The sequence below is a fragment of the Rhineura floridana genome, chromosome 11 (assembly GCF_030035675.1).
Source record: "Rhineura floridana isolate rRhiFlo1 chromosome 11, rRhiFlo1.hap2, whole genome shotgun sequence".
In the NCBI taxonomy this organism is placed as follows: domain Eukaryota; kingdom Metazoa; phylum Chordata; class Lepidosauria; order Squamata; family Rhineuridae; genus Rhineura; species Rhineura floridana.
This window is the reverse complement of record NC_084490.1, coordinates 22519024-22533206: the sequence shown is the minus strand read 5'-3', so window position 1 is coordinate 22533206 and position 14183 is coordinate 22519024. Positions and strand designations below refer to the sequence as shown.

At 45.4% G+C, this 14183-nt stretch overlaps 1 protein-coding gene across 2 annotated transcripts; it reads right to left on the bottom strand.

Annotated features, from left to right (window-relative positions):
• Positions 1–33: 33 nt before the first annotated feature.
• LOC133367241 (tetraspanin-4-like) lies at positions 34–13479 on the bottom strand. Of its 2 annotated transcripts, XM_061591245.1 has the most exons (9): positions 13322–13479; positions 12153–12194; positions 10820–10899; positions 9047–9238; positions 8094–8168; positions 3996–4097; positions 3444–3572; positions 1431–1514; positions 34–547 (listed from the first exon to the last, which is right to left on the bottom strand). In XM_061591245.1, the coding sequence occupies exons 3-9, from the start codon at positions 10886–10888 to the stop codon at positions 479–481; spliced, it is 720 nt and encodes a 239-aa protein (XP_061447229.1). In that variant the 5' UTR covers positions 10889–10899; positions 12153–12194; positions 13322–13479; the 3' UTR covers positions 34–478. The 2 variants fall into 2 exon arrangements, with proteins under 2 accessions (XP_061447229.1, XP_061447230.1); XM_061591246.1 differs by lacking the exon at positions 12153–12194.
• Between the last annotated feature and the right edge of the window lie 704 nt (positions 13480–14183).

Here is a 14183-nt window from a genome sequence, read left to right as displayed (position 1 = left end):
AACCAGAAGACAAATGCACAGCAGATATCCAAATAGAGTGACCGAGAGGTATCCATGGCTTTATTGGTGCTCAGTATAGTTCTGTTATATACAAAAGCAACAGGATTGAAGGGAAAGTGGGATGGGAGAGTCATGATATAAAATATAGGGAGAAACTATGTAGGCTGAGATGGAGGAAAATGGAACCTCAAGTAGGGGTTGAAAAAAGGTGGGGGGGGAATGGAATCCCATTTAGGGGTTGAAAAGTCAGCACGGTAAAAAAAAAAAGGTCTTTCAGAGGGAAGGGGGTATCTTTCTGAGGTGAGAATATCTCTCCCTAGGAAATGTGGCATGAAAAAATGGCAGGAGTTGTCTTTAGGAGAAGCCCTCGGGCTCAAATTAGGAGGAAGAGGCAGGCTAGAGAAAGCGGGGAGGGGCTCCAGAGGTGCTAGAAATGCCCTTATTGCTGCTTCTGAGCTACAGTCATTGAGGAGGGGACTCAGTCATAGTATTTTTCTACCCTCCGGACCTGGCAATACATCAGCATGGAGAACACGATGCCCAAGACCTGGGGAGAGGAAACATCTGGTCAGACATGTTAAAGCAGGTGGGATCGGAGAGTCCCAGCCCAGTATGTCACCACCCCAAATCTTGGAATAAAGGTGCCACCTCCTGAACATCACTCCCCCAGTCTCTAAAATGAAGGAAGGAAGGGTCAGTTGTACGCTAATCCAGCTGCTTGGTACTTAATCCAAGTTCAGATTTTGTCTGACTAGCTCAGTATTGCCTACTCTGCCAGCAGCTGTGCAGACTGTCTGAGAAGGGCCACAGCACAGCGGTAGAGCAGAAGGTCCCAGGTTCAATCCTTGGCATCTCCAGGCAGGGCTGTTTAAAATGCTGGAAAGCTGCTGGATATTTGGAACTACAACTCCCATCATCCGTGACTGCTGGCCAGCTGCCTGGGGCTGATGAGAGTTGTAGTCCAAAACATCTCAAATATGCCACGTTGGCTAAGTTGGTGTAGATAATACTGAGCTAAATAAACTGAGGGCCTGACTTGGTATTTAGGTAGCGTCTTCTGTCTTTCCCATCACCTGCTACTTGGCCCTTTAAAAAAAACAAAACACCTGGAGATGTCGGTGATTGTACCTGGGACCTTCTGCATGGTTGTGCCAGGCAGACGCCTGAAGAATGATGCCTTTTGAAAGCATGGATTGAGCCAGCTTGCTTAAGTGTGGCCTGCAGTTTGTCTATTTTTCCCTGTGGGTCAATGGCCTGCAATAGAAAAATAGTTCCCTGCCCTAGCCACATCCCATTTTGCCTTCTCCTACAGGCGAGCCAGTGTTCCCTGTTCCCACCATCATAGTGACGATGATGATCTGCACCGGATGCATTAACAAGGAGGCCCAGTTCATGTCTGCACCCTGCTGCGGCTGCTCCTGCCATCTCACCTGGACCACGATGATGCAGGCAGCAAAGATGCCCATGGCCGAGATGTTCTTTCCTAGCCAGTGTTTCACCTTCTCGTAACAGGGCTTTAGGAACACAAAATAAACATGATCATCTGAGAGCACTGAGGCGGAGGCTTGAGGGGAAATGCCTCTGCTAAGTGTAAAATGCTCTCATTCTGTATCGCCAAGAATGTCAGCTTTCATTTACTCTAAAATATATTTAACATAGCATGAAAGTTGTTTCTGGTAGAATCACAGAGGTGGAGGGACCCTGGTAGGCTAACCTGCTGCTGCATGCAGGAAATCCAAAGTTAGAAGATCCCCAAGAAGGTGGTTGTCCAGTCTCTGTCTGAAGACCAGCAAGGGAGAGCCCCCCACCCCGGCAATTGATTCCCTTGTTGAGCTGCTGATAAGTTCTGCTGAATGTTCAACCAAGATCTACTCTCCTGTAACTTAAAACCCCTAGACCCACTCCTCTCCTCTGGGGCAGGAGAAACCAAGACTTTGTCTTCTATGAGGTAGGGGACCTGTTTCAGTGTAGGGGCCACATTCCCACCTGGGCAATCATCAGAGAGCCACATGCTAGCAGTGGCTGGGGCCAGAGACAAAAGTGACTGGACCAATGTACCTTTCTACAGTAGACTGGTTTGTACACACACTCACACATCCCCCTCTGTCCTCCATCCACACAAGCAAGAAGCATTATGAGAGTTTCTGGACACATTCGACCCCAGCACAAACATGCAGGAGGTGTGGCCTGGGGAAGAGTTCTGAGAGCCAGACAGAGAGTCCTGGAGGGCCGCATCTGGCCCTTGGCTGCGAGGCTCCCCACCACTGTTCTATATGCTAGCACTTTGATTTGAAGGGTGCTATCATGCTCCCACCTCTCAGCCTTCACCTCTCCCGGAAAAAACATTCCCAGTTCCTTCAACCTTTCTTCACAGAAAGGATCTTTTCCATACAGCTGACCCTTTTCATTGCCCTCCTCTGAACCTAATTTGTCTAGATCTTTCTTAAACTGCAGTGACCAGCACTGGTCCTGATTCACAATGATAACATGATCCCATTCTCTCTCTTTTTTAAAAGTATTTTGAGAGTAAAAGAAATTGGGGTGAGGGAGGGAAAGGGGGGTGTATGTACACTACAGCTGTGACTAGTTTTGTTTTGTTTTTCAGTATACTTCTATTCTGTTTCTCTGTTGCTGGCCACTTTAAACATAAACAACCTGATTTAAATTCATAAAACAGGGATCTCTCCCCACTGCAAGAAAGCCTCACAATTAAAATAGGGATGCAATGAACATACTAACATTCAAAAGCAGCATCAATAAATCAATTAAAAGGTCTGGGCACAGCAGTCCTCAAAAGTCAGACGGGTCTCAGATGTTCACCTAAACCCCAGAAGGGAAGGTGCCGGGCCAATCTCCTCAGAAAAGGCGCTTATGACCCCCTGCTATATCGCTAACGGCAACAAAGCACACAGAGTGGCTGGTCTTAAAAAGTTTTGTCAGGTTTTTATAGGAGATGGTATCATGGTCTGAGGCTATTAAGGACCAGGATTCCCTCCCTGCTATGGGATTCTAGTTTTGAGGAGCAGGCTAAAGGTTGTAACTGAAACTTCTGAAGGCCTCATTTACCAAGTGACAAGCCTCAGGATTCACTGGGAGAAGCCATGACAGTTAAAATAGCACCAAACCAATGTAAGTGTGGTGTACAACCAGCAAGGAAGATGGAGAGTATCTTTATATTCAAAGATCAGAAGTGGATCTTTATGTTGCAGGATGAAGTTAAAGGTGAGTCACAGATCTTTCAAGCTTTGAGGGAGGGGTGTCTGGGCAAGCAGGCCTTGTTGATTGATCTTTGCGCTTAACCATTTGTCACTTAATCCGGCAACAAGCATTGCTGGCAGTGTCTGTTGGGAACCCAGTTTGGAAACTGCTGCAGTAGGGGACTCTCCAAGTTAAGTAAGAGTGAGGCCACCTTTTGAGGCCAGTCTTTGCTGCTGCCATCTCACCTCCTTCCACCAGGCAGTGCTGTCCACTTGACAAATATCGCTTTGCTGTAAGCAGCAGGACTCAGGAACCCATGTTCTGTTACGTACCTCAAACCAGTCTGTGTAGTTCTGCACCCCACAACAACGAAACTGGAAAGCAAGGGGAGAAATCAGTCTCATAAATGCTATGTGGTGTGGGGTGACTCTGCTAAAATGGGGTGAGGGTGCTTAATGTGCAAAAACCGCTCTGTTATTCCAGTTCTGTCTGCAGTTCCTTAGCTCTCCAAGGTTACTTCCAGAATACCTATTTAATGAGCATTCAGCCTGATGTGTTTGTGGGAGATAAGACAACATTGCATTAAGCAAGGGTAATCACACACTTTCCAGTGTACTTTCCCGTTACTTTCCTTATTGCAAAAATCCAATATCTGGGGGAAGTGGCCTCGTTTTGCAAGAGATCCAAGTCGGCTTTAATTGTGCAGCCTGAATTTCCAGGATGTAAATGAATCCCACCTGACAATCGTGACAATCTGGCAGTGCCCTAAATTGTGTGTGTGTGTGTTGAATACTCACCTCATTCTGCACAAGGTCCCATGCTCTGGTTAAGCCCAAGTTGCTCTCTGTCTCATACAGCTTAAGTCCTTCTTTCAAATTGGACTGGGCGTATCTGTCAAACTGGAGCAAAAACAAAATAGACACACCCAATGGTCCAGTAGCACCTATGTGTGTATGATGGAGTGACTAAGTTGTGGCTTCAGCTTATTTTTTATTTTTTTAGGGGGGCAGCAGGCAATGGCATAAGTTTCTAGCCCTCATGGTGGTTATTAATAGTTGGATGAAAACCCTGTCCTAGCATTTTTCTTCTAAACTTTTCCAGACCAGAGGAGAATTGGGAAGCCCTCCGATATCCAAGTGAGAGGCTTTACCAAGTAGCGTACCATCCTGTTCCAACAGTTTCAAGACCATCCCCCAGTCCATTTGTAAACCTCTCTTTGGCTTCACTTCCTAGTTTCGTGAGTTCCAGACCTCTTTTTAGAGATCGCCATCCCAAATGACGCTGAGCAATAATCCACATTCTACAGACAAGTTTTGCCAGCTTAAGAAAGTATGCAAATAAAATAACTTTATGCCAAACGATTCCATTTGCATAATGTTATATACACAGACAAACTCATCTAAGTGTGGATCCTTCTAATGTAGCCAAAATGACACCATCCATGCATGAGAGGCAGGTATTAGTAGGCTGTAGGTGAGGGGAAACCCAAAACACCCAAGGACTGAGCATGTTCACTGGGCATAGAATGCTGATTGTCAATTGGGAGGGGGGAAAGGAAATCTGGGAGGGAGATAGAAAAGGCCATAGGTGGCTGGCTGGAGCCCTGAACAGAACCACTCCACACTGAAATGTTTTGATGCTAGCCTCACTTAGAAACACAGTAAGATGCAGCTTTTTCGGTTCCAAGCTGTGATGTTTGACAACAGAATTATAAGACAGTAGTAGTTTATTGCGGTCAAAGACCAGACTAAATACGCTCAGGGTCAAATAATCATAAAACAGATAATTATGACAGGACACACATTTTTTGTATAAAAATAATAACTAAAAACCCAAACTCAGGTCTGTATTGGCAGTTGAGTTAATTGTGCTCTTCGGAGTAAAATAGCAGCAGCACAAAATCTCGCTACCTTAATTGTGACCTGTGAAATTTGGTCAGATAAAAGATATCTAACATGGAAAGCAGCGTTCCTGCCTGGGAAATTTTGCGTGATCGGGGTGATCAACGTGTGTCGGAGATCATTATAAAAAGCACAGTCCAATAGAACATGTCCCACAGTCTCTACGGCACCCACTCCACAGGGGCATAATCGCTCAGCATAGGGGATTTTTTGAAATCTGCCATCTAAAAAGGCAGAGGGTAGTACATTAAACTTGGCCATCATGAATGCTTTCCGGAGCCTTGGGGTAGGAAGGGAAGCAAGGTAACACGCAGGGGTAAAGGGTCCAGGGCAAGGTATAATTCCAAAATTGGGCACTGGTCGAGAACGATGATTTTGGAGTTCAGCGTCGAGGATTCATTGAGAGATTGCCTCCAGCGTCTTGGTATGGCCTAACAAAAGCACAGCAGTAGCCGAAAATCCTAGACTGGAAAGTTTCATAGTTAAAGTTTTCTTCCACCTCAAGTGGAAGAGGTCTGACAGGACAAGAGGGGCCAGGCCCACAGGTAGAAACAGGAGTTTTAACCAGTACTTAAACTTAAGTGTCCATATACGGGCCTTTTTCGAGGGAAGCCCAGTTTCCAGGCGAAGGTAGGCATTAGGGACGCAGGATGGAATGCCCAAAATCATCCACAGGAATTTGGTTTGGATCACTTCGTATGGTGTGTATTTATCGTATACACTAATCTGGGAGCCGTATGTCATTTGTGAGATAACTTTGGCAACAAAGACTTGTATGACAGAGGGAACATGTTGCCCACCTTTGGTGAAAAAAAAAAGACAGGAGAGCCTTAATGTTCCTCTGTGCATTAGTAATGACAGTTTTAGTTTGTAGTTGCCATGATCCCGTAGAAAAGAAAGTTACTCCCAGGTACCTAAACGATGGTACTTGTTCAATATGGCGGCCATTTAAGAGCTAGCGGTGCTTCAGCTTCTTTTTGGTAAACACCACTACCTTCAACTTGGCCTGGTTAATTTCTAGCAGATCTTTTTTGCAATAGTTCCCAAGCGCCCTCAGCAGGCGACACAGGCCAACACTTGTTAGAGATAGAAGTACTGCGTTGTCAGCATACAGGAGAACTGACATGGGTTTATTCGCCAGAGTGGGGTGATGGGAGGAGACCGACGTCAAGCTGCTGACCAGGGAGTTGATGTAAAAAAAGAACAGGGAGGGGACCAGGATATAGCCCTGTTTAACTCCCTTGAAAGTGGGAATGGGTCTAGTCAGGCTACCGGAGTTGTTACATCTTATGCGTAAGTGAGTATTTTCATGTAGCCGCCGAACAAGTAATAGCAGACACCTGTCGATGTTTGTGGCCTCAAATTTTTCCCACAGCCTATCTCTGGGAATAAGATCAAAAGCTGATTTAAAATCTATGAAGGCGGCGTAAAGGGCTCCTCCCGATTTGGTTGAGTATTTTTCCACCAAGTGTTGGAGCACCAGACCATGATCAACAGTGGAACACTGCGCCCTAAACCCAGCTTGTTCCTCTGCCAAGATGTTTTCATGGTTCAGCCAGCTTTGTAGTTTTTCCAGTAGGTGGCTGAAGTATAATTTACTGACGATGTTTAACAAACTAATAGGTCTGTAGTTGGCGGGATCTAAGCGGGAACCTTTTTTGTAAATTGGGATAATAATTGCTGAGCCCCAGTCATCAGGAATATCAGCAGTGCGATTGATATACGTAAATAGCACTGCTAGAACCGGTGCCCACCACTCAGTGTTTGATCCGGGGGATATTACAACAGAATTATAAGCAGCCGGCCACTGGGAAACCAGTTCAAATTAGGAATCCCTGGACATTTTCCTCACATTTTATATTGCAGGTGTGAATATGTGACATGGGCTCTTTAGAGCACACACACATTTGAGGCGTGCATGAATATAAGAATGGCTTTCTGGCACACTATACTCAATGCAATGATTGCCAAGATATACGTTAACATGCAGGAACAAACAAAAGTGAATGGTAAAGATGACCAGCTAGTTAGAAAATTCTCCTAGCTATTTCATTTTGAAGAACTATGTGCACTGCTATTCTTCCAAGGAAACTTGAATTGCAAGAGTGCACAACTCGGGCTGTAGCATCATTGCCCTTTAAGGGTAGTGGTGATTCATTAGATTTGTGCAATGGGCTCTTTTCTCATTCCATTAGAATCAAGGCAGACTCACAGTTTGAATCACTTTCCTCCATGTTAACGCATGGAGCATGTTTTTCAAATGCGTCTGCCACAGGCATCTCCCAGTACTATCACAGGTTCTTTACATAACCTGTCTCTTGCACCAGGTTGTTAGTCCCAAGAGATGTCTCACGCTTGGCATCACGAAGTGCTGGTGTGTGAGGGACAGCCCAATGGTACCACTGCACCTCTTGAGACCTCTTGCTAAGACAAAATGTAAAGCCTCCTTTGCGGGGAAAAAGCACAGGGATGATAGGGGAGGAATTCAGCAGTGGCACAGGAGCATGGTCCACACTGCAGACTGTTGGATGCTCACATGTTGTACCGTAGTGTAGTGGCACATTCAGAAGTGCAGGGTCCCTTCATGATAATCACACCATGCCCGCTTTCCCACTTTCTCTAGTCTCACTTGCTCTCTATATTATCTCTGAGTCCGCACTCCACTACAACAGATATCCCTAGGAGCCAGTCAGCATAAAGGAGAGGCTGTGTGTTAGCTACTGAGAAGAGTCTTCTCAGTGGCTAACTCCTCTCCTTTCACTCTGATTGGCTCCAATCAGCACAAAAGGACAAAGACTCTTCTTGGTGGCTAACACGCTCCCTTTTCATGTTGATTCGCTTGTACATAGGGACCTGGCTGTGACTCTGCTCCCAAAAAAGTAAGGGGTCCATGACACACACCCCACAACCCCAGATGACTACACCCCTGGTGTTCTAACTCATCATCCTCATTCTCCCCAGCCTTTCCACACATATGCTGAAGAAGGTCCTTACCTTGTCCCTGCAGGTGACAAAAACCAGCAATCCAACCAGCTCCAGGAGGAAGAGAGTGGAGAGGACCAGGAAGAACTAGGAAGAGACACCAAGATCAGCAATCCTAGGCAGATGGACAAAGCCTCATACACAAGGTTTTGTGTTTACACATAGATGTGTGAATGTCTGAACCAAGAGTGTCCCCACTTCCTATTCCACATGTCTCTCTGCTCCATGCTTGATTGCACTCACAGGATCACACACATATGACCAGACAGAAAGAGACTTGAAGGCCATCTAGTTCAACTGCCCCAATTACTATTGCAACACAGGACACTCACCCCTCCTCCCAGCCACCCAAAGATCAGTTCACATCGCAGCTTGACATAAGCAGAGATGAGCTGCATGGCAGAAGGGTACCTGCAGAACCAACAGCTCTGCATTGCTCAAGCCATCCAGCAAAGCCACAATCAGCTGGAAAAGTTAAAAACCACAATATATCCAATCCAAGATGTTCCGCAAGTTCACATATTTCACTGTCCTCAAAGGTCTTATACACCCAAAAATGCACCTCTCTGCCCCCATAACTGTCCACCACATTTCAGAAATGCACTATTATGCTCTCCATCATTGATTGTCCTCTGCCGGCGCTCAGAGACACACTGGGTTCTATCCATCTAAAATTTATTTAGAGTAGACCCGTTGAAATTAATAGACGAGACTAACTAAGGGTTTCAATGGAGCAGAATGTAGTTGTATGCAATTCACTATATAGTCTTTTTCATATTCTAGGACTGAGCATTCTGGCATTTAAAAAAAGTTCTGCAGATGAACCACCCTTCAAATTATGTCCTGTATAGCCCGCTGCTCTGCCTGGTACCAGCACCGACCAAAAGTCCCATGTGACGCTTCTGCACTGATGCACCTGAGTCCCATTCACACAGTGCCACACTCAGTACAGAGGTCATCCTTACCGTCAGTAAGAGACAGCGATGTTCTGTGGCCGCCCCCAGGCATCCGAGGAAGCCCACGACCATGATGATGGCTCCAGTAGCCATGAAGAGCCCTGCGGCCGACAGCGATGGGAAGGAGAACGATAAGGTGGCAAAGCGGCCCTGGGTGACGGCCAGCCACACTCCCACGCCGAGGACCCCACAGCCACCAAGCTAAGGGGAGAGGAAGAGAGGAGGCAAGGTTGGGGAAAGGTCCTGGCTCACCGGTACAGCATCTGCTTTGCATGCAGAAGGGCCCAGGTTCAATCCCCAGCAGCATCTCCAGGAGGGACTCCCTACCTGAAACTCTCGAGAGCTGCTGCCAGTCAGTGTAGACAATACTGATCAAGATGGACAAATGGTCTGACTCTGAATAAGTCAGCTTCCTATGTTCCTGTGCTCACATAACCCATGGGGTCAGGGGGAACCTTTTTCAGTCCGAGAGGCATATTCTCTTGTGACCGCCCTTCCAGGGGCTACATACCAATGCTGGGTGCGGCAAAAGTGGGTGTGGCCAGGCATCCCCTACTCTCCACCCTCCTTCCTGACAAGCAAGAGCTATTATCACAGTTCAAGGACACAAATATACAAAATACAAATACAAAAGTTTATTTGCGGTCAAAGACCCATAAAAATCGGCGGTTAATATACAATAGTTGGACGTGTGGGAATAGGATTAAAACAAACTAATAAATAATACAGAGTTAATACAAAAATATAAAGGAATTTAAAGTAATTGTTACAAAAATAAATAAAATAGTTGTTCTCAAGTATCATCAAGGAATCTGATAATTAGAGTTTCAATGTTAATACAATCACTTTAAAAGGTTTGAACGTTTAAGCTGAGCTACATACAGAGTTCAAGGACACAGTCCAGCCATGTAGAATCACCAGAGGAGGGTGCAGAGCACCCAGAGGGGTGTGACCTGGGCAGAGTGTGAGGGCAGATTAACAGGTCTGGAGGGCCACATGGACCTGAAGTCCCCTCTCCCCAGGCCCAGACATAACACTTCTTCCCTCTGCCCAAGATACTGCTGTCGGAGAGGCAATCTGTTTACCAGCCAAAAAAGCTTTCAGTTCTATTCACTCATTTTGTGCTAACCATATATAGCTCCTCTGGTCTCCCAGTTCTGTGCAAAGTTTTTATATCCACCAAATTGACCTTTAATGTCCCTCCCAGAAGCTGCTCTCTCAATATTCTACTGTTGACTCTCCCCCTCCCGCCCCTAGCATAGATACAATGTTAATAAACGTTGCATGACATCACAAGCAGTTCAGAGAGGGGGGTCTCACAGGCAGGCTACCAGCAGTTTTTTTAATAAAATAACAGCATTTTAACATGCAAATACATTTTCCATCTCATTCATTCTCACAACCCTGTAAGGCAGCTTGTTGTATCTTATTTGCAGCAGCGGCTGGTGGTTCCATGTCAATGGGACAGTGAAATCCAAGCCGGGTTTTAGTCCGAACTTTCAAGGAGCTGTCCAAGGTGTTTTTGCTCCTTGAAAATTTGGACTAAAACCCAGAGTAGATCCCACTGCCCCAGCCAGGAACCATCAGCCGCTACCATTTATTTATTAAAAAAGAAATGCCCTGCATCAGGAACATATCCATTTGTCTGCAAGCCCTCCCCACTAATCCTGGGAGAGTGCAGCTGTTTTTACAGAAGGGCTCTCAGACGCAGAATGTTTGATTTTAATGTAGAAGTTACACAACCTTCACTATGGATAAGTTGAAAGTCCCACAGCAACTCACCCAGAAGATGAGGTTGAAGACAAACATCTTCACTTTAACGCAGAGCAAACAGCCACGGCTGACCCCCATGATGGATGTGCCTAGAAAGAGATGGAGACAAAAGAAAAACAAAATAACACGCAGTGACTCTGGAAGGTCGACATGCTGCACAAGGCAAACCTGGGTCTTGCCATTAACAGTACACTTCACAGAAACTCACAAGCAATCCTGGTCTTCTATGACAACAAAAAACAGTTGTATTCATAGCGGTCCATGCTTCAGTCAAATGGACTTCCATTGGTTAACAGGACTTTCCCCGCCTCTCCTCTCCCCGCAGCCTCCCACAGGCCCCCCAAAGGGCTTGGGGGCCCACTGAAGCGGATTTGGGGGCTGCATGGGAGGCTGCAGGGAGGAGAGAGGTGAATTCCCATTCTGCAAGTAACTTATTGAGATTTATAATTTATTATTATTTTTCATTTCAGATAATAAAAATTAAGGAGGGTGATTCAATTCAAAATTAGAACAAAATAAAAATAATAAATAATAAATAAATAAAATGAGAACAAAAGCTTGCAAGCTTTGAAAGACAGTTACAGCAACCTGTTGGGTGGCGCAAAATTATAGTGAAGGCAAAAAGCTTTTGATAATCTAAAATACCATTTGTTGTTACATCTAATCTTTGTCTGGAAGTAGATACATATTTAATGAAAACAAAGAGGTTGGTGACTATGGCATGCTGGCCTGGTGCATAGGTTGGTATAATTGTTCATAATAATATTTTATTGATGTCCTCCAAAAAGCAAAGGGTCACATAAATGGTTCTCACCAGTTCCGTCCTTACAACAGCCCTATGAGGTAGGTTAGGCTGAACGACTGGCCCAAAGTCTCACAGCTTCATGGATGAACTGGGATTTGAACCCAGATCTCCAGAGTCATAGCCCAACAGTCTAACCACTACACTATTCTGCCTCACTATGGTTTCTAAACTGTGCAAAATCAATAAGTTGGGCAGAAAGTGATTACATTTCTTTTTTGGGGGGGAGCGGAGCAATGGCCCCCTGCCTCCTCTCTATATAATGTTAGGAGCAAGGGGGCTGTGGTTTCAGGCAGGATTGTGGCTTCAAGGTAAGGGGGCTGGGAGAGTTCAAATCCAAGCAACTCCCTGGCAACCAATAAAGTAGAGAAGGATATTAAGAGAATGGCAAAATCTACCTCATGTATACAGACAGCAACCCTTAATCCTAACCTCCACATTTGGATATCAAAAGGGAGAGAGGAGAGTTATACCTCACTTCCAATATTCATGTACTCTGCTTTTTAAAACTACAATAATGCAGTATTTATATATTTTTACCTTTAAAAGCTTCTCTGTTGTTTTTCCTGCTCTTGAAAATTTCTAAAATAAAAATTATGGATGCAATCAGGACTGGAAACCATTTTTTTAAAGTTTATATATATATATATATATATATCCTTGTCCTCGTTATTTAAGTAGCTGTTCAAAACAACTATGTTTATATGGCCATCTATTTTCTTTAAAGAAAAATAACTGGAAATATATAAAATATGAATTTGTCCCATTCAGGTGAAGGAACTAAGGATGGGGGTGGAGAGAGAGAACTGGGAAGTATCTTGTTTTTAAAGAGAGAGAAAAATACAAAATTAAAAACTGGGGTGGCAATGTTCTCTTGTCTCCCTCCTTGGAATGTACCCTGTCCAGGCCCAGATTACAGATTTCCTCTAGGAGGCACTACACACCTCCGTGTACCAAAGCAGCTGGGGGGAGGGGTGAAGGGGAGAAGGAAGGACAAGCAACGTTTATCCTCTGCCTACCAGGCCATATAAAAATCCAGACCATATAAAAAGGGATTGCCAAGTTTTCCTTAGCTACCCATCCCCCTTGTAGGTATTTCCTTCCAAAGCCAAACCCACCTCCCCCCAGCTCTCATCATTGCCTTTTTGAAACTCATGCCAGATTTCCCCCTGGTAAAACCCATCTTGAAGAAATAAAATATAACCCAGATTCCAAACCCACCTCCCCAATTCTAGATTCAATCCTCCCCACCCCACCCCACGCCTGGATTTCCTCCACATGTTAAATTCCAGGATCGTTACTGGTCCAACATACACCGTTGTGATAAATAACCCGTAATAAAATGACGGATTTTATACAGCCCACCCTCCCTTTAGGTAATTTCCCTTAAGGAAAAGACAAAGAAAGAAAGAAAAATCAAATAAGTCTTTGGATCCCGTCTCTTTGTCTTTTTTTTTAAGCCTGCACCCCTAAAAGGAGGTAACTACAGATGCCAAATCCCTCCCTGCCCCTCTGATCTGGAGTAAGAGACACGGGGGGGGGCAGAATCAATTCTATGGGGCCCAGAAAAATTCTATAGAGCAGAAATCACTCCCCACCTCCCTCCCCGGGAGTCTCCGGTTTCTTTCGACCCCCATCACTGTAATCCTGGTTCCACATATTCCTTATCTCCCCCCGCTATCATAAATACTACTCGATGCGCCCCTCACCTTGGCCTCAGGGCAGGGGCGTTTGGGAAGGGAGTATGGATTTGGGGCGAGAGCCCCCCTCCCAGACTCCTAGGCTTCTCAAAGTGGCTTCTCCTCTGGAGGGATGTAGGATGGAAAGGGAAGGGTGAGGAGTAAATTCCAGCACAGGACAGGGGGAAGGAAATGGGAGGGGAGAAAGGGGTGCAGTAACGGGGGGCGTGTTTGAGGATATCAGGAGGAGTCCAGGGGGTTCTGGGAGAGGAGCGGGTTTCTACTGCGGTAGGGACTGGGACGTCCAGTCGGGTTTGAAGCCCTGCCGGTGTTTAAACACCCCCCCCAACAAAGCACGAACAGAAGATGACTCCGTTTGAGATCAGATGAGTGTGGCGTCGTTTTTATTATGGGATTTCATTTATTTATTTTATTTTGCTTTGAATGGCTTCCTTTGAAGAAGAGTCCTGCCTAACTCCAAAGTTGGCTCCAGACTGTGGAGCCTACGGGCATCTTTTATTTCCGTCTCACGTTTCTTTACGCTCTTATAAGACTGTGGTTTTTGAGATTGGATAGTTATAGGGTAAAGTCCTATTTAGCTCAATGGGACTTAACTTCTGAGCAGGATTGTGGTATAAAATAACTGTCCTTTCTTTCTCGGGGAAGTTTACAAATTAATTTCTCCACAATGTTGAAACATTCTTGCCAATTAAACGCCAGCAAAGACTTCATGTTACATAGTCACAACTGTCCAACTTGTCTCAAAGTGCTTCAGAGGGAGTTGGCAGCTTCCCTCTAACAATGGAGTAGTTTACTCTGCCGGTATCTTCAGGAGTAAAACACTTTGCTTCCGTGCCTTCCACACTGCCAACTTAGGGTGCTTCCAGATGGG

What these genes read in the sequence shown, in the direction of transcription:
- LOC133367241 (XM_061591245.1), bottom strand. Translation starts at nt 10,888, where the DNA reads ATGGGGGTCAGCCGTGGCTGTTTGCTCTGCGTTAAAGTGAAGATGTTT. An exon ending in ATCGCTGTCTCTTACTGACG is followed by an intron (nt 8,169 to 9,046) that starts GTAAGGATGACC and finishes GTCTCTTCCTAG; the next exon opens with TTCTTCCTGGTCCTCTCCAC. An exon ending in GCACTGCCTGGTGGAAGGAG is followed by an intron (nt 1,515 to 3,443) that starts GTGAGATGGCAG and finishes GTGTTCCTAAAG; the next exon opens with CCCTGTTACGAGAAGGTGAA.